Source organism: Phallusia mammillata, chromosome 8 (assembly GCF_965637545.1).
Source record: "Phallusia mammillata chromosome 8, kaPhaMamm4.hap1.1, whole genome shotgun sequence".
Classification (NCBI taxonomy): domain Eukaryota; kingdom Metazoa; phylum Chordata; class Ascidiacea; order Phlebobranchia; family Ascidiidae; genus Phallusia; species Phallusia mammillata.
The window spans coordinates 12,365,453-12,385,570 of NC_137259.1; the positions used below are offsets into that span (position 1 = coordinate 12,365,453).

A 20,118-nucleotide genomic window follows, 5' to 3' on the forward strand; every position below is an offset into this window, starting at 1 on the left:
GGGTTTCGGTTTTGTACTTCTGGGTTCGGCCCCGCTTACAACTTTGGATCGATTGTAATAATTTAGGCCTAACCTAATGTGCAGAGTTTTTTAAAGTCGTAAGAAATGTGCTTAGCTTTGGGCTGTGGAAAAAATGCGACACAGCCACCACCCAAAGCAACAAATAACGCAACGTTTTCTTTTAGGAAAAGCCATAGGTATATTTTTAGCAAATTTGGGCAATGAAACGGTACAGTACCTTGTGTTGTCTTTTTCTGTGCTCACTGTTTATCATTGGAGTTTGCGGCAAGGATGCAGACGTAGAAGAAGGAGCTGGCGACGATGATGAGGGTGTAAAAATTTCAGTTGAAACTGAAACCGACATCGATACCAAAACTAAGTCTATGAGCTCAGCTGGCGACGATAAAGACAAAACAGAGAAAAACGATGAAAATAAAGATGATGATGAACTTCCAAAGACAATTATGATTGTAAAGTTGTTGTTTTTTATGTAAACGATGTCGTAAACAATGCGATTTGCTTGAGCACTATAATCGCACAATGCTATAAAAAATAGTTTCGTGCTGGTATTTTGTGCTCTATATATGGGTTTGAAACGTAAACATGTTTTAGGTGTCTCAGGAAGTGAAAACATTATTATGCAATAAATAAGCTATTGCTACCGCCTGTCAGGCATGTTGATAAACGACTTCTACTCTTCCAGCAGTTTTTGTTGTACTTGTTATTATGCGATCGTTTTGGCTTTGGATAGTAACAACTTACAGTATTTCGTCAACAGGATGGAAGAGAAGTTGAAATTGAACGCGCGGATCGAACGATTACAGCAACAGTCACTTTTGAGATCAGTTTTGGCACCGAAAGGATTGGCAACGTCACCTTTGGAATGTTTGGCCGCACTTGTCCCAAAACCGTACGAAATTTTGTCACCCTTGCTAACCGTAACAGGCCGACTGGCGAAGGCTACAAGGGAAGCAAAATCCATCGGATCGTAAAAGGCTTTGCATGGCAAGGTAAAAGTATTTTAATTACATGTATAACTTTTCTCAAGACAGGTTTTGTACCTAAAGTTTTCCTGCCTGGCATAATAAATAAATAAACTCATACCTAGTATACCTACATATATAAACTCATACCTACACTAAATAAATCTCTTCTGGCAAAAGTATTAAATTTCTCACCATGGTGGAGTCAGATTTTGTACATTTTTACCATGAGAAATTAATCTATGCAAACAATAATAATAAGTGTTCTTCGTCAACACAAAGTAAACTTTGTTTTAGTTTTACTTTATGCTATGTTTTCGATACTTGTTTTCAATATTTAAAAATTATTTTTTGTTTTTAACCCAAGGTGGCGATTTTCTGCACAATGATGGTAGTGGTGGATGGAGTATTTTCGGCCGATATTTCAGAGACGAAAACTTTGCAATCAAACATTTTCCTTTTTGTATTTCTATGGCCAACTCGGGTATGCAAAAAAATATCCGACGTGATTCAAAATTACTAAAACATTTAAGGTTAAATCAGTAATAGTTTGTTTAATGGGTTTTCGGACAATGAATTTTTTCGGTATTTTGGGAATTCACAATCAGTACAGAGACAATTAAAGGTAAATTGGGTAAACATTCTAGTTTAGTGCCATTGCATAATGTACATCATAAACTAATTTATTGGACAGTTAAGTATAAAATCAGGCCCGATTCAAGCCTGATTTTTTTAATTTTTCGGAACGAACATGCCTGAACACGACCCTAAAAAGTCCAGCCCGACTTTCAACTTTGAACCACAGCTTAACGTTGCTTAACAAAATATTAAAACCGAGCCTAAAGAAATTTTATAGTTCTAAAGCATGTTTGTCTAAAATTTAATCAACACGCACCCCAATTAAATGTTCACTACTTGAATCCAATTTCAAGATTTCAATGAAAGTGGAATGAAACTTGGAATTGGGATTAAACTAAGCCTCACACAATAGTTCTAACTCTCCAACGGTCATCTGTGTACTTAATCCATGCCCATAAATAGCTCGTCAAACCTTTGAGTCTTTAGGTCACAAAATATGTTTAATTTCCAATAGAGGGCGTAAAGAGCCTAATTAAGTTATTTACATTTACAGTGAGACAGGGATAAGGTTAGGACAACATGTTCAGTTAGAAACCAAGTTTACAATTATAAATATATATATATATATATATTTACAATTATATAGTGCGTATTAAAATTACTTGTAACAAATGTAGGTTCAAACTCCAACGCCTCCCAGTTTTTCGTCCCAATGATTCGAACATCTTGGCTTGACGGGAAACACGTGGTTTTTGGGCAAATAATTAAAGGTCACAAAACTGCGAAGAAGGTCAATGACGTCAAGGTCAATGCTTACGACAGACCTTATCGCCAAGTGTGGATCTCTGATACCTGGACAGACGTGTACAAAAAAGAAACTTCCAGAACCAAGGAACTGTAGGATGTCCTTTTAACAGTTGCCTTGTGTGCAATTCACCAGGCCTCCAGTCGTGCAATGTTCCAGTACCGTAGATGATTTAGACGCGTTTCATACACTGCGTAATGTTTTAGTTGGTCGAATAAAATAAACGACACTTCATCTATGACTTATGGTTTGTCTTTGCACAAAGCCAACAAATAATGTTTTTGTAGCATGTTCTTAACCTTTTTGCCTGACTTACCCCTAAAAATAAGATTGACTTTGTCTTTAAGAGTCTAATTCGGCAAACTGCTGCAAAGGCAGCGTCGATGTTATTTCTTGGAACCAATATCGTTATATTATTTTCCAGTTTCATGAAAATAACATTTTTTTGCTTCCTAACAAGTTTGCTCAAAACACTCCAAGTTTAAGTGTCTTTCGTTTATTGTTTTCGTAACTTTCACAGGGCAAAAGCGCTTTGTGGACAGTATTTATAGCAAAAATACAACACCAAAACTATAGTTTTGTCATAATCTTAAAAAGTTCTATGAAATTGAAAATAGGTGAAAGAATTTTCCGTGAAATAATTCCATAAATGTCACTTAATTATTACTAACCTAAAATGCTGCAAATTATCTTTAGTTGCTAAACAGCTCAAGTTAAAATTACCCTTGTATTTCGAAACACATATATTTCGAAAGTAAAGCGAAATTGTAACAATAGCAAAACATGGGCTGAATTCGGGCCTGACTTTACAGTCTGTGTCAGTATTTTTTTAATAAATTTAACTAGCTAAGTAGCCAGTGGTTGGGTCTGTCAAAGAGCCTTAAAACGCCTTGTTTACGACCAATCGTGAAGGTTCAATGCCTTTCAATTTAGACTTTCGGGCCTAAACAGGTTTCTCAAAAACGATTCGGTTTCGGGCCGGGTTTCCGGATTGTACCTTCGGGGTTAGGCTCCAATTTCAGGCTCGTTTACAACTTTGGTTCGTATATGCTTCAAAAATCACTATGGCAAAAGAAAACTATACCAATGCAGAGGACCAAAGTGTAGTTTTTAGCTCACAATTTTGTGTCCTTTATATTTTTCGTCTTGTGAACTTGGGCTATTTCAATTCCAACGTGTCCTTTGCTTCAGAATAAATAGTAAATAAAACAAATTGACGCTTTCGTATAGAGTTGCAAACGGGTCTGAAATTAGAGCCTAAACCCGAAAGTACATGCCCGAAACCGACCCGAACCCAAATCGTTTTGGGGAAGCCCGTTTAGGCCCGAAGGTTTGATTGACAAGCCAACACATCTATAAGCCTCAAAGACCAAAACAAAAAACACAATTAACAATTGGTCTTAAACAAAGAATGTTAGGGCTGGTTGACATTAGGTCAGGTCCAGCAACTGGCTACTGCTAGTTAAATTCATTCAAAAAAACTGACACAGAGTGTAGGAAGTCAGGCCCATATCAAGCCCGGTTTTGCAAAAAGACTTAAAGAAAATGTTTGTACTTCGATCGTCTTGGCCGATTCACAACTTTTGTAAAAACTTTTAAAGAACCATATCTAAAAGGAGTGCCGTAAACAAATCTATATTGATTAGAATAAGTATTTTAAACAAAAATCATTTTTTATTAGGAAAACATACATAACGTCGATTTGCAAAACTTTTTTATTTTTAGTGGAAATTTAGTGCCGTCTTAAACGTTGCTTCTCATATTCAAGCCAGTAAACGCAAAGTTTATTACCAAATCTGCTGCACATTATAAAATATAGAACAAACGTTGTATTGTTTCTGTGTGGTGCTCAAATTTTATCTCCATGTAGGGAAGTGTCCTTTCTCCCAATGACGTTGAGAAAAAATGGCGTCTCAGTCACTCCGATCAAGGTAGGGATGACGGCTGTTGTCAGTGCGTATTTCTTTAAACGGATAGTAGTTCTTTGTCGTGTTTAAACTAACGTGGAACTTTGTGTCATTGTGTGTTTGTTGAGTTTTTTTTAATTTATTGGGTTTTTTTCTTAAATTATATCGACACAACTGAATTAAATTAACCCTATTGTGCAAAACCGGAAATAGCTGCCAACATCAAAAAGCGCAAAACGTCAAGGACTAAATTAGCTGCGTGATTTGTGCTACGCCGACATTTGCGACCCAAACGTTCATTTAGTTTGAAGATAAAACCAGTAAATAGTGTACATTGTGAAATATTGTTTTACGTTTTTGGCAGAGTTGATGAAAGATTTTATTTTTTGTTGTGTTTGATGTGACATAACTCATATTGAGAACTGAAGAAGACAGAACCGACGTAACATAAGGGGTGATTAAAAAACTCAGCAAGACAGTCACCGGATACTTGGATTATGAAGTCCATCATCTCAGTAACATTCTGTCTTTTGTTATTTTTGCTGGTATGCAATTAGTATTTGATTCATATGCCAAGGTCAAAAGAACTTGTATAAAGTAAAGTTTATTTTTGCAGGTTGCCATTGATTGCGGAAACACAGAAGGATTATGTAAGTATACGGGCACTAGATTAGTTTAATAGCTTCCTGAATTGGTGCCCACTATGTAGTAGGCCTACCATACGTTCTCTTTTTGGAGGACATGTCCTACTTTTTAACAAAAACCAAGTTGCCCTCCGAGGAAAAGAAAAAGTGCCCAAATGTCCTCCTTTTAAAAGAATTTCTGATTTACCAAATACATATGTGACAATTATGCCTTTGAAAACAACCAAATATACATATTAAGCTAATTTTTGAAGAATGCACGTAAATATTACATATTTTGAATACAATCTTATTTTAGTGTTGTGATGTGATAAACGTTAAACTTTATCCAAACTGGGTAACACTAAAAGAAGAAAAACAGAAAAATGGGAAAAGCAGGAAATCAACACTAAAAGCAGAAAAAAGGGAAAATTGTGTTTTCTAAAAGTGGGAAAAAATAATTACAGAAAAACAGGAAAAGAGGAAAATTTCTTGTTTCATAAGATTTCGAAATATGAAAAGCAGAAAAACTGGATATGTTTCTTTATTTTTTTTATGCCATTTCAGCTCGTAAAAACCATTGAAAGGAAAACTAATAGCATTCTATATTGATTGTGTCGAAAACAAAAAAACAGGAAATGTTTCTTTATTTCTATTAATGTTTTTAACGAATTAGAACAGCATAAAAAACAAATAAAGAAACATTTCCCGTTTTTCTGTGTTTCGACACAATCAATGTAGTAGCTCTTAAATGGTTTTAAAGATTTATGACGACATAAAAAAAAAACAAGGAAACATTTCCTGTTTTTTTGTATTTTGACAACGTTTCCCGCTTTTCTGTGTTTCGAAACCTAAAGAAACAAGGAATTTCACTCTTTTTCTGTTTTTCTGCATTTATTTTTTCCCTCGTTTAGGAAACATAAATTTCCCTTTTTTCTGCTTTTCTTTACTGCTTTTAGTGTTGATTTCCTGCTTTTCCTGCTTTTCTGTTTTTCTTCGTTTAGTGTTACCCATCCAAACTATTCTATACCGTCTAATTTCTGAGGCTTTTATTTTTTGGGGGCCCTTAAAGTATTTTACCATGTTTTTTTCAACAATGTGTCCTCCTTTTTGGGGATGGAAATATGGTAGGTCTACCACTATGGAATAACACTTTATTTTTATTTTAGCTAAAGTCCTGCGCAGGCAGAAGCGAGCATGGTCATATCCTGAAGTTAACTTACAAGAAACTGAAAAAGGACAGGAGAATAGGTTTACACCAAAATCAGCAGCTAAGGTTTGCAGCATGTATAGTGTGTATAATGAGCTGAGTGTTTTCCCCTGAAATATATAAACTGTTGCTTTGTATTTTCTTCTTTTGTGATTGTTAGAAAAACTGTAAATTTTTGTTTAGATTAAATCTGACAATGTACATGTGACCAAGTATATATTTGATCCATTAAGTCCTTATTTTGAAATGAGATCCAAAGCATCTGTTGGTGAAATATGGCAAATGTTGCCTTTGGACAGAGAGGAAACGCCTATAGTGAAGCTTTTTGCTTATGCTTTGGACCAATCAGGGATTGCGGTATGTTTGCTCAAAACTTTTACTGTATTGTGATGATTGTTTGCGTAAATTCAAATGTCTAACTTGTAGGTGGAACCAGATCCCGCAGTAATACAAATTAATGTCCTTGATGTAAACGATTGTAAGCCCAAATTTGACCAGACAACATTAAATGGGAATGTGGATGAAGATGTAACATCAGGTATATATAACATAGTTAATAACATGACAACTAGGTATAATAAACAAGCAACTGCAATCTTATCATATGTCTGCAGGTGCACCTTCCTTTATGACTATCAAAGCCACAGATGATGACTCTTCAGAGAATGATTACAATGTAGTTAGATTTTATTATGGTGGGAACGAAAAACCACCTTCGAGCTCTGGCCCACGCTTTGCTGTTGCTCAGAATGGCGCTGTGTCAGTTATTGGACCCCTTGATTATGAAACAGTACCTGAAATTACTTTTAACATCATAGCAAAAGATGGCTATGAAGGGTCCTCAAGTGGTATGTATAATGGTGCTAATTTGTGCATTAGCTTTTTGTAAATTTGTTTGTGCATGAAAGCTGCTATTTCTTTACAGAACACATTGTTAACACGACAGTAACAGTGAAAATCAATGATGTCAATGATCATGCACCTGTGTACACCAATGAACAACCCTATAGGAAAGACGTTGGTGAACTGACAGATTTACAGACAGTCTTATTAAAAGTGTTCGCCACAGATGCTGATTCAGGAATAAACAAAGAGGCATGTTTACCATTGTTTTACTATTTTTTATTGTTTAAAATTTAACAAGTATTTTCGTTAGGTTTCTTTCCGAATTACTGATGGAGACCCAACAGGCACATTTTCAGTGAAGTCATACCCAAGTAGCACTGGCACAAGTCATGGAGATATCATTTTGGAGAAACCACTAGACTATGAAAGTGGGGTAACTTCTTACCTGCTTACAGTGGAAGCTTACAATGCAGAAGCTACAAACGGGGAAAACCCTTTGTACAAAGTAAGTGAGAAGTTTTAAATTATACATTCCTAATATGAGCCATGGAGAAAACAGTTGGACTCTTTTCTAGGACACCACCCAAGTAAGGATCAATGTAGATGATCAAAATGAACCACCAGTTTTCAAGAATGTTCCATATACTGCCACTGTTACTGAAAATGAGGGTAACGTTGACCTGATGACTGTTCTTGCAGAGGATCCTGATTTGGGAGGCGTCCAAATTGTTTCGTAAGTTATGTCTTATTAGTTTTTAAATAATTACTGATAGATGGATCGTAAGGTGTTGTTTATTGTGTTTCTTTGTTGATTTCAAAACATGTTGACCTAAGGTATTATTGTCATGTGAAATTTGTCTTTATAGCCTCAGGCAAAACAATGTTAATAAGGGTGCTAATGATTTAATTACTGTCTGATAGACACCATGAGTGTCTTGTCTGCAAATTCTTATCCTCGTTCTCATCTCTTTTGTCTGCAATGGTATGAAGTGCCAGTTTCAGCTGTTAACTTGAATATATTTCATTTTGCCACACAATATGCAACAAAAGATCCAAAGTTATTCTGACATGATTACTAGGCTCCTTTTTTTGGGTTTATACATTCAAGCTTAAGAAAATGAATCAATCACTACTAAATGCAAATGTTACAGTTCTTACAGATTTTGGAAATCGTTTATAGGTTTTTTGTTTGTTTATGCCAAACAGGGCTAGGTTTGTTAGTTTTTAGCACCCCCTCAGCTGGGTAATGGTGCTAGGAGTCTTAAGTTCTTTCTCATGTGAAATCAACTTAACTCAACTACTCCTGGACTTAAAATTTTCTTGGGCAATACTTTTTGCCTGTACCATTATTTGTAAAAAATGTACCATTATTTGTAGATATTCGTTGCAAAATGGCCAATCCTGGTTTTCCATAGATCCAAGCTCAGGTTTAGTCAGAACTATAAACGATGGAATTGATCGGGAAAATCCATTGGTTAAAAACAGTCAATACACCTTGACAGTGATTGCAACCGACAACGGTATAGTAAACTTATGTAAAGTATAACAATATAAATGTTTTGCAACCAGAATTTTGTTGTGCTTAATAATTTCCTTACAGTTATCACTGTTATCTTTTTCAACAGCACCAATACCACTGCAAAATACATCAGTCATATTAGTGACAATCATTGATGTAAATGACAATGCTCCAGAAATCAAAGAACAGGCATTTACAGTTTGTGAAAAACCGGAATCATCACAAATTGGCAATTTGACTATTGTTGATAAGGACGAGCCTAAAAATGGTCCTCCATTTACTTACAAATCTCTGGATGAGGAAAAATGGCTTGTGGAAGGAGGTAGGTCTATTATAAAGTCGTATTAGGTCGAGAATTTTTTGAGAAAATATTTATAAAATACAATTGTTGCCTTTCAGTGTCAGATTACAAAGCTGTGCTTTTGACTATGGTTAAGAACTTTGATGCAACCGAACAGAGTGAATATCCAGTTGTAATTGAAATCGCAGATTCACAAGGTGTTGTTGGAACAAGCACAGTAACCGTGTCAATTTGCAGGTATGTTTTGTTTTGTTTTTTCATGCATACAAATGTGCAATACAGATAACAGCACCACCTATTTTAAACCACCCTCATAACAGATTCCAGTGTCTTTTTTAGTGTGTCTTATTTAACTGTTCTTAGGTAAAGTTTGTTGTTTATGAACGGTTTGGATAAAAAATGTAATGTTGACCTCATATTTAGTTGTCGCGGTGGCTCTCAGATTTGTACTGCTGGTGCCCAAACCTTTTCCCTTTGGCCCATATTTATACCCATTCTAGTGGCAATTATTTTATTAAGTAAGTAGAGATTTTGTTTAAGGGTGGCCATTATACTGCATGTAAGTGCCACATGTTTTCACAACTGCCTGCTATTTATCGAAACTCACATGCACACAAAGACATGTGAGAAAAAACTAAATGCAAAGAAACCAGCATGTTTCTAACTCCATAATTGCTATGGTGATAAAGTGCCAACTACAATAAAAACATCACTGGAATCTGTTATCCTGTATTTTAATCAGTTTTATAAAAAATAAACTTAAATTTTGCTAGGTACAAAGTACTAGTGTTTTATGGACTAAGAAGCTGTTTTTATATGTCAGTATTTAAATGGGTTTAAAATAAACAGGCATTAAGTTATTATTTGCTTGTATCCATATTGCCATGTCCAATGTTGGAGCTGTTACAAGTTTTTTCTTAGTTAGACTGTGTCCCCAAACCATAGAATTGCTAACTTAATACTTAAAGTTATGGTGTACGATTTTATATTGTGCGGTTGCAAGCTTATGTGTTATGATTTTTACTTTATTTTTGTAACTAAGTCATGGTTGGTGCAAAATCTTAGATGCTCCCGTAATGGAGAGTGCCAGGATATAATAGTCGCACCAGGAGGAATAAATATCATGATTATTGTGGCTATCATAGCCGTCATTCTAATTTTATTCAGTAAGTGGGTGGGCAGTAAAAGAAACTGCTGTGCATCTTGACTCTGATTTAACACAAACCTCTTGCACAAATGATCATCTGTAGCAGGTTGCACTGCATGTTTAGGTGTGGTGAATATATTGAGGCCGGTTTGTCAATAACCTGTGTTGTATTTCTTAGCGTTTAAGTGTTTCTTAGTGTTTAAACCTTGTGTTTATGCAAGACTGCATCTTTGCAAATCGACCTCACATTAACTTCACCACAAATTGTAGTCGAATGTTTTCATATGTATGAAACAAACACCAAAATCCTGTTGAAACACACAAAACCAAGCAACGGAAACAACCATGCTCCCAGTTTGCTATAAAAAAAATGGGAGCCAAAAACAGTTTGTTTTAACCCAAGTTCTTCAGCTAACATTTGTGCTTGCTGTTTGCTTACTAAAAATGGTGTTTTGTTTTAGCTGTGACAACTCAGGAGTTTGTTATACAGCTGTTCCCCAAGCAGCTGGTGTTTCTGTGCCAATTATTATGGCTATTATTGCTGCTATTCTTATTTTACTCAGTAAGTGCATGTGAATGAACATTGTTTCACTGTTTTTAGTTTTAAACTTCATTAAAAAATATGTTTGCTTGCATGAAAATAAACTTTATTGGTGTAGCCTTTTTGGCTTCTTCTGTGAACTGGAGTTGCATTGTTTAATATTTCAAATCTTGTTTGCTTGCTTTGTTCATAGTTTGTTTTAATTTGTGGATAAATTGCATATATCTCTTTAAAAGTTAAATGTAAGTTTAAAAATTATTTGTCGAAAGTAATCATTTTTTGTTTAATTGAATGACTAATTTTTTTGCCAAACATTATTATGAGAAAAATAAACCAATGTATTGCTTGGTTTAGTCATTGTACTGGCTGTGGTGGCATATCGACGAAGGCAAAAAGCTGACTTGGAAAAACAAGCCTTGTTTATTGACGATGACGATGTGAGAGAAAACCTTCAAGCTTACCACGATGAGGGTGGCGGCGAAGAAGACAATGTAAGCAATTTAAGATGACTTGCAAATTCCAATACTCTATGTTTAACTCAGTTTACTGACAGTTGTTGTTTAGTTAGTACAACCTTATAAAGGTCTTAAAAGTAGGACTTGACCCAGTTTTGCTTTAATTTATTGAATACTATAACATTAAGAAAATAAAACACTCAAGGTTATGATTTTTTTATTGATTCTGTCGCATAGATTAAATGACAGTTGTTTGGTCTTTTTAAGGTCCTACTTTAATTTAACTACATGTAGGCTTCATACTATAGGTTGCCATTTAACAATAAATATTTTAAGCTTTCTTGGAGTTAAATACTATTTTTTTGCTTCTCTTCAGGATGGGTTTGACATAAGTGCGTTGCAAGCACCACCACTGCCGAAACCAAAACGAGTAGATGAGAAACCTCTGGGAGCTGAAATGCCACAGAAACTGAGAATTCCCCCTGACACAGACATTGGTGACTACATTACTGATGTAAGTACAGAAATTTATGTCAGGGCTAGGGAGAATTGTGTGTTATGTGTCATACTTACTAATTTTTACTAAGTCTCTGATTTCCATAAATCTTTCATCTCAGAACATGTATTTTCAAATTCTGAACCGTATCAGATAAGATGGGCACAAATTCATTCAATTCAATAGGCCTGGCATAATTTGATCTGAATTATTAGTTTTTGGCATGTTTGTGATGCTATTGTTTTTCAATTAATTTAGTTTAACAGATAAAACTACAGACAAGACAATGAAATTCATTAGTTCAAATCAAGTCATACCAGTACAAGTGTCTTAAATGTCAGTTGAACAAGACAAGTGAAGCCTGGCTTGACTTAGCCTGATCTCTTCTTAACAATTACCAGGACTTAGGCTTTTGTAACCTCATACCCAGGGTTTAAGTGGATTACATCACTGTCCTTTATTCCCCCTTCTGCGCCCATTCATAGCCACTCCTGGTGTTTGCATTGTAACTAACAGGGAAGAAAAGAGTGTGGGCGTGGGCAAACTGTAATTTGATTTCACTATGGGTCTGTCCTAACATCTGAATTATTTGTGCTTGTTACATGTTGTAAAATTCTGTGGTATTTTCTGTTTAAACTCTGAATCACGCCAACAAGCCAACACAACTATTGTTGGTTTGTCCATTCGGCGAAGTAGATTCGCATTCAAGATTTTCTAGGACATGTGTTTCATAAGATTTTTTTTTGCATTTTTGTTCAATATTATATTTAAAACTGTATTCCTAACTTCTTGTCGTTGTTTGCAGGCAAAGCAACAAGCTGACAATGACCCCACTGCCCCACCTTTCGATTCTCTTCTTGTATTTGATTATGAGGGTCAAGGTTCAGACGCAGGGTCTCTGAGTTCCCTTAACTCTGGCACCACTGATGGCTCACAGGATTACAACTACCTTAACAACTGGGGCCCTCGCTTCAAGAAGTTGGCTGACATGTATGGTGGTGGTGAAGAAGAAGATTAATAAGGGTCGTGGTTTTTAAATTGGAATAGGAGAGCACTGCATGAGCACCCGAAGCTACTGACCAAAAACGACATTTTTTAAAACATTTTATCAAACGTTTTTCGATTTAATTGAAACTGGACATTCCGGTCTTTGGTGATAAACAGACGGTGCCACAATCATTTTAGTGAAGTCCGTGTACTTTTTATATGTGTGCTCGCTTTTTTATGTCATGAAACCCACTGTAAGTGGACCAATTTCTGTATATATGGTTATTGCTTTAGTTTCGACAATCTGCGTTTGGTCAGTTCTTCTGCGACTTGTTACCGACACATGCGAGAATCGGCCGCTTTGTATATTGGAAAAAACTTATATCCTTCGGCGGCATAAATGTACTGTATTGATTTTTTGTTGCATCACTGAAAACATTTATGATTAACTACGGTTTCATATTTATAATTTTGTACCGCAAACTTGTGCTTGTTAATCATTTATCCATCTTAACGGTTTTTATGTGCGCGCCCACGCATGTGTGTGAATTTGTTTGCCCTAATTAGCCTTCTGTATGTGATCAAACCCATTTATCCCTAATGCATTTTTTATGAATCACTTGTTGCGACCAACGACCAATAACAGAAATCACAACCCATTCCCTAACAGAAATGAATTTGTATGATTTTTTTTTACAATTAATCGAAGAGCATTTTTTAGTGTTAAAGACATGTTGCATTATGACTAGTAAAAAGTCCAGTTACCTTTGTTTCCGCTGTAATCAGTCAATGAGCAGTTTGCTACTCCTGTGTGTTTTAGTTCGCTGTACATAACTCCAGCGCGTTTTTTTATCAGTGTAGTGTTAATATCCCCCTGTGCTCGCTCCCACAATGTTTGCTGCCCCAGGTTTTCACTTCACGGAAAAGCCTAATAGCACGGTCGACCTTGAAAGGTCCAAATCGATTCGTGCCTTTCCACAATAAAACAGCTTCGTGTCGGGAAAACATGTGTTGAATTGATTTTGTTGACAGCTCTGCCAGACGCAAAAACCACATTCAGATAACATAAAAAGTAGTTTTTCACAATCAAATATTCAGTTTGGATTGTTTGACAGTCTCGAGTTGGCTTCCTATTGGTACTTAATTGCCCAACAAAGTCAGTTAACAAGTATTTTAAATTGTGTAATTAATGAGTTACAGACAAAGACGAAGTAGCCGTCTCGCTATAACTGCTATGAAGCTATACTTGCCCGCGGGGTATTGCTCTGATTTCATTTCAATTACTTTGACGCTTAGGGCGATGTTATCAAGTCGTAATTCACGTGATGTCCCAATTGAAATACGGTCGTAAAAAATAAACTATACAAGGGAACCGAATTTCGGTCAAGTTAAGGGCATTTAGAACGTCTTGAACAAGATATATCACCACATAACTGTATCTACAATATAGATCCCTTTGAAGTCAATGGTTTCTTGGCGTAGCAAGTTGTGTTCAGGAAAACCCAAATTTTGTTGTCATTTCCCTTCCAGCCCAGCAGTCCCAGATAACCTTTCAATGCTGGAGCCAGAGTTAATGTTTTACGAACCACTGGAGCGAAACGGTTCTATTATTCGCTGTCGACTGAAAGAAGTGACAAAAGGGCGACGCAGGTTGTTCAGTCGCGTAGCCAACGGAATTGCGCCGTAACAGGGCACTTGTCGTTTTGAATCAATAGCGCCCACTCAGAACTTTAGAATCGTTACCGCCGACTTGAAACGCTAGTTCGATGTGAATCATTACTTTGTTTGCCTAACGTCGGCCCTTTTAGCCAAATTTCAACTTTTCAAACTTAACAAGTGCTGTAGAATCCGATTCATTACATACACAAATTGCGCCTACAAATCTCCAGGATTAAATCAACGCGTGAATCGGCTTAACTTGTGACCATAGTGTGTCAACGGGCTTTTAGACAAAGACCACTGGCTTATCTGGGTTGTGTACTAGACCCACTTAACGCGGTCTCGACGCAAGGCCTATTAACAGTGCCAGTTATAGCACCTCCCATATATTTTCACTCCTAAATGTTTATAAACAAAACTTCAGTTATTATGATTCAATTTCCCTGCTTTATATTCCTTTTAACTTTTTGCTTGGTGGATTTTTGCTTGGAAGACCACAATGAACCTTATGCTTATTAATTATAATTTATTAAAACATCAAGTCAATTTGAATAAGATACCGATGATGCCGCATAGGCGAAATATATTTATCTTGGACTCATAGAGATGAATGACTTACAATGTGTCTTAATAAATTTGAGTCATTTCATTTCTCAAGTTTTATTCTTTAAATAATTATTTTAAAGTATGAAATACATGTGGATAAAAACAAAACTTATTAAACAAAGATGAACCAAATAACTTATTTATCAAGGATTAATCGAATTGTGTGATCAAAATATAGGTTTGGTTCCGTATTTCTATTTTGCTCATCAAATAGACAAGGAAATTACGTCATGGTTTACCTTGGGTTGTTTCACAATCACACGCATACAAAGTAAGGAGAAGGTTTTCAGGTAGTCGTGTTTTATGATGACTGTCTGGCGTCTCATTTAAATCCTTTTTTGGTAAACTCCTTTGATGTCGTTATTTTGTGACACAAGCACCAAGGACGTTACATTAATTGTCCTCATATAATTTTACCTCATGTTATCCCAACATAATTTAACTGATTTGAAATGATTGAAAAGTTGGTGTACACTAAGACATTAGTCTTAAATTTGAATGCATTGTTTTTCTTTGTACAAGTAATTTGTGTATTTTCATCAAGTCTATCATGATTTTCATAGAGAATCGTTTTACAAGTGCACCCTACAAAGATGGCCTTACAAATGTCGTTAGTCACGCAACCAACAGTTTGGGCATTATTTGTGCTCTTTAGCACCGTTTAGTGGTTAGATAAAAATGCTTGAATCAAGTAAATAGAGTTTGGGTTCCATCTTCGCACGAGCATTTTACGTTTCATAGAATGGCAGAAAGTTTAATTTGTTATCTCAGGCGCGCAGAATAGTTGCATTTGACAATGTTGACATTTACAAGAATAGGAATACTTCACGGTACCAGTTTTTACAATTCCACTGCTTAAAAATAATTCTGTAACACCTAAAAACGGTTTCTGTGTTTATTAATTATGCTCCTCCATATAATTCTGTTCTACTAAGTTGTTTCATGTGACGAACATTTGTTCTAATCTATTATTTTAGCGGAAATCCTTCCCCCCATTCATTTCATTATGTTCTTCGTTGATTGCTACCATACGTGTAGTTTTCAGACACACGAAAATTTTTTTCTTAAACTAGTTTTATTAATAAAAAAATATATATATGCATATATAAACATATCAAATAAATAAATAAAAGTAATCTGTCGCAATGCGCCGCTGTGAAAATGTGAGAAAAACACAAATAAGTGCTTGCTCTCAAGTTCTAATCACATTTTTCCATTTAAAACAGTTTTTTAGTTTCAATTCACGCGTACGCATGTCAGACAGTTTGCGAGAACAGTCGTAAAGTTTTTCCTGCTCGATTTCGTTATCCTGTTTTTGCTTGAGCTGAGCTTTATAACGAGCATTTAGCTCTTGCGCCCTCTGGCGGTTTTTCTCTTCAGTTACTTCAACCGCTTGGTGGTGCTCTTGCACAATTACTGAGCAGCGAGTGAGCAGAACACGAAGTTCGTCGATTTCTTCTCTCTGTCGTTTCAGCATTTCCAACATTGGTTGATAATTTTCCTCATATTTCAACCATGCATCTTGTTGCCAATCCAAACAGGGCATTAAGTGGTTGGAACATTGCACTGGTACGGGTTGATTTTCTTGCCAGAATGTCGGGTAGTTGAACATAGTTGAAAAACCTTGATCAGAAACTTCTTCAAGCTCATTCCAACGCGGTGGAGTAAAATTACGACTTGGACGTTCTACATCGTCGCGTATTACCGGATAATGTTCGGATGTTTCGTATAAACTTCCATAGTCAAATTGATGTTGTTCACAATCGAACAAATGGGCAACATTTTGGCCTGCCCACGTATCTGGTTCGTCTCCGTTTGACCATTGGACCTGATTAGAATAATTGGTTCCATTGTGGGTCATTGGGTAGTTTCTGCCACTTTCAATCCAACCCGAGGGAAGCAATGTGTTTTCTCCCGTTGACCAAATATTTCCAACTTCTCCTTTTGTATCCTCATGAATTTGTTGATCACTGCTGGCTACTGATGATGATGACGTAATTTGTGACTTGTTTGCACAGCATTGAGCTGACGGGAGGAAAATATTCAACATTTTAGGCCCAGTTTGTTTAAGTGCATTAGGCCTATTCCCTCTTTTGTTGTCACTTGATGTTGATTCTTCTGTGGATAAAACGACGAAAGATGGAGAAGAAGAATCATTATCTTCTTGTACCGAATCACTTGGATTGGATCCACCATACTGTGGTGTATTGTCACATCCTGTTACAGATGGAAGACAATTGTTCAACACTTTAGGCCCAGATTGTTCATTGAGATTTGTTGCATTTTCACTGCCATCTGATGTTGATGATTCTTCTGTGGATAAAACCACAAATGAAGAATTGTTATCTTCTGCCACTTGAACTCCACCTCTGGGTCGATCATATTGTGGTGACTTGGAATCAAGTGGAACATTTGTTTCGTGAAGTTCATCTTTCTGGGAAGCATAGGATCGATCACTATCAGAATATTCAGGCTCAGTTAATAATATCAAACTCCAAGTAGAATCTGAATCAATCGAACTTCTTCTATCGACATTTTCCGAAGCATAGGAAGAGATACTGCGTGATGACGACAAGTCCAATATGACGTCACTGTAAGTAGAATGACGTCCGCTTCTACTTTGAGTGGACAAACTACTTTCATAAACATCTGTTTGGTTGAGAAACATTGGTCGAAAAGTCGGATCATTTTGTTTGTGCATGACAAATACTTCACTGGTGGATTTTTCATCATCATACACGTCATCAGGTTCACACATGAATAAAATCTTGTTCGACGGTCGTTCGTCATCACTTGATGACGTGTCGCTTTCGATCTTTCTTTTCAATAGAGAGGATTCCAACACCTTTGCCTTTCTTGGTTTCTTTTTCTTCTTCTGCTTGCATGGTTTTGGTTTCAACAGAGATTTGTGAAACGTCGAAAACATTTCACTCAACTCATCTTGATCCGACAAGCAGTTGGTGACGTCAGGTTGGCAAGAAAATATTTGGTCGAAAATTTGACGCAAAAATGCTGTTTGTTTCCAAGCAAGTGTCTCCATTTTGGCAACGAAAAACCTGAAAAAAAAGTTTAACGTTAAATCAAATACTTAAATAAACTGCTACTTGCTTTACAACAGTCACCTCATTGAGTAGATGGCACAAAATTTGAAATGTAGTCGGAGAAAATCAGAATAGAAACATTCTTTCATAAACTCGACGTGACCTCCAACATCATGAAGTAAGATTTGTTCGTTCAGCATTTCGGGAAACAATCCTTGAATCTGAACAAATACAAGTTAGAAATTATTAATTACGTCACCGATTTATGTAGTGATTTTTTAATGATAAAAAGGTTTTAAAATATACACTCATTACTATGGTCAAACTGAATTTACCTTGTGTTCAAGAAGACACAGAATGTAGGCTAAACTGCTGACCACAATAAAAGTGCAGAGACATAAAGTGACGTCATCTACCCAGAAAACGCATTGGTTTGTAGCGACCATGTTATCATCATTTCCAGGATTCACCATCAAATACTCAGAGTGGCCTATTGTGGATTTTGTTGAGTCATCTTCTTTTAAAAAATTGTGGTAATCTTTACCCGCTTCTGGAAATAAATGTTCTGCTTTTTCCATGTTAGAACTTCTTAGAAAGTCCTTTGCTTTGTATCCAGCATCAGTATTGTTGGACTTGATGATCTGTTGCGTGTAACTCACGATTCTTCCCTTACATTCGAAGAAATAGTAATCCTGAAACAGGTCTTCAAACTCAATACTATACAGCATTGCCACTGCCATGGATTTAGATCCCTTAGTTTTAATGCAATCCAGAGGAGAGCGTTGAAACTTGGTTGCATTTTGGCACGAATGCATGTGAAGCAGAAAAGACTGATCAACCAACAACACAGGATCAAGCACATGTTGCTCCATACCACCACATGCATCTTGCTCTCCTCCAACAGACATCCTGGGGCTTTCAAAAGCCTGGTGAGACTCCAAATCATTGAAACACTTTGTTCCTGGTCGACAGAGGCTGGGTGCGTGAGCTACTTCGAAGAGCAGCCACACAAAAGTAGCAAAAACTAACATATTCTTTCCCATAATTTTCTTGCTGCTTACTGTACTCAGTTCACAGAGAATAAAGTGAACATTTCCAATTTACTGTTGTAGTTGTTTCCTAGGTGCTGCCATTGTGACATTATTTCGTCTATGACGTCATAGTTGGAAATTTGCCAGCTGATTGCAGTGGTTGTGAATGCAGTTGCAGAAGATTTGTTTGTTTGGCATGGTTGTAAATGGACTGGTTTAAAAACTTTAAATCTTTACATAAACACACCTCAAGCTATTTATTGCTTGGGCAGCCTTGACTAAACTTTGACATTGGCAGACATTTGAAAAAAACTTGGCAATAACAAGGCAAAACTCTACAAGTTTGTGTGCCGTATTATAATAGGTTTTAGCAAAATTGTCATATCTTTACATAGCAAAATATCTTTAAAATGCCTAAAATGGAACCAAACTTTACAGATTTGCTCGTACTTGAGATAAAGGACTTTGAATTTGGTATAGTTTTGTCAGTAAGTGATTTTTACTTCCCAAGGCGAACACAAACCGCTTAGTTTTGCTCTGGAAATTTCGTTTGTTTACTTTCCCATATGTGGGCCAGTAAAGCTTACGACCCACGCGACACTTTGGAGTGTTAGTTTCATGTGAGGTAGGCGATATGTTGTAGCAGAACACCGTTTAAATACGCGTCTTTGTTCAAAACCAACCTTGGGAATTTGTTCGACGCAAGATCTTCCTTTGTTACGACACAAAAGGGGTTGGACTCCACTATACAGTGTTTTCGTATGGCAAGACAGTATCAATACAATTATTGCTGAGGAGGTATACTACGGCGTCATACGACAGCTGAGAACGAAAACTTTTTCAAAGAAATTATCTGTTTTGTTTAGGTATTTTACCCACAAAACGTTGAATGTTATGAAAGATTGTTGAATGTAAACTTCAGTACTTAATAATTCTGGTGTTAAATAATGTACATGTCAGTACCGACAAAACGTGATGCAGAAGTTTCAGAAAAAGATCAACAACTTCAACAATACGAGGTATGGCCACAATTTTATTTCTGATACCAAATGTCTTTTTTACAATCTGTACTCATACAGGTGGAGGTTTTAAACGCACTGAATGTGTTGGAAGGAAAGATTTCAACAGAGGAATACAGCAAACTGTGGCAAGTGCGTATTCTTAAAATCAGAATAAAAGTGTAAAAAATTCCATACAATTATCCTGAAATGTAATTTTTGAAAACTACAATTTGACTTTTAACGACTGCTAAAGCAATCGCCGACATTTACATTTTTTATCGTTTAAAACTATGCACATGTTTTCTGCCTCTGAGTTTTGTGTGGAAAGCAATCTTTCAATACTTTTTTTCTGGAGTTAATAAATGAACCTGTACGAGTGTC

General features: G+C 36.2%; 2 protein-coding genes across 3 annotated transcripts; both read left to right on the plus strand.

Moving 5' to 3' along the window:
- The first annotated feature begins 221 nt into the window (after positions 1 to 221).
- On the plus strand, positions 222 to 2,538 carry LOC145205535 (peptidyl-prolyl cis-trans isomerase B-like). The gene is made up of 4 exons (XM_080078269.1): positions 222 to 470; positions 779 to 1,010; positions 1,351 to 1,467; positions 2,240 to 2,538. The coding sequence occupies exons 1-4, from the start codon at positions 222 to 224 to the stop codon at positions 2,461 to 2,463; spliced, it is 822 nt and encodes a 273-aa protein (XP_079934395.1). The 3' UTR covers positions 2,464 to 2,538.
- A 2,081-nt stretch (positions 2,539 to 4,619) lies between these two features.
- Positions 4,620 to 13,404, plus strand: LOC145204584 (cadherin-4-like). Of its 2 annotated transcripts, none has more exons than XM_080077177.1 (16): positions 4,620 to 4,819; positions 4,891 to 4,924; positions 6,067 to 6,173; positions 6,291 to 6,464; positions 6,534 to 6,645; positions 6,722 to 6,955; positions 7,033 to 7,202; positions 7,264 to 7,458; positions 7,529 to 7,686; positions 8,331 to 8,473; positions 8,579 to 8,794; positions 8,872 to 9,010; positions 9,839 to 9,939; positions 10,816 to 10,952; positions 11,293 to 11,430; positions 12,218 to 13,404. In XM_080077177.1, the coding sequence occupies exons 1-16, from the start codon at positions 4,772 to 4,774 to the stop codon at positions 12,428 to 12,430; spliced, it is 2,319 nt and encodes a 772-aa protein (XP_079933303.1). In that variant the 5' UTR covers positions 4,620 to 4,771; the 3' UTR covers positions 12,431 to 13,404. The 2 variants fall into 2 exon arrangements, with proteins under 2 accessions (XP_079933303.1, XP_079933302.1); XM_080077176.1 differs by lacking the exon at positions 9,839 to 9,939 and adding an exon at positions 10,382 to 10,482.
- The last annotated feature ends 6,714 nt before the right edge of the window (positions 13,405 to 20,118 follow it).

Excerpts from the sequence above, each read along its gene's own strand:
- LOC145205535 (XM_080078269.1), top strand. The coding sequence starts at position 222 with ATGAAACGGTACAGTACCTTGTGTTGTCTTTTTCTGTGCTCACTGTTT. Across the intron at positions 1,011-1,350 it reads AAAAGGCTTTGCATGGCAAG|GTGGCGATTTTCTGCACAAT; the intron begins GTAAAAGTATTT and ends TTTTAACCCAAG. Across the intron at positions 1,468-2,239 it reads TATTTCTATGGCCAACTCGG|GTTCAAACTCCAACGCCTCC; the intron begins GTATGCAAAAAA and ends TAACAAATGTAG.
- LOC145204584 (XM_080077177.1), top strand. The coding sequence starts at position 4,772 with ATGAAGTCCATCATCTCAGTAACATTCTGTCTTTTGTTATTTTTGCTG. Across the intron at positions 6,174-6,290 it reads CACCAAAATCAGCAGCTAAG|ATTAAATCTGACAATGTACA; the intron begins GTTTGCAGCATG and ends ATTTTTGTTTAG. Across the intron at positions 9,011-9,838 it reads GTAACCGTGTCAATTTGCAG|ATGCTCCCGTAATGGAGAGT; the intron begins GTATGTTTTGTT and ends GCAAAATCTTAG.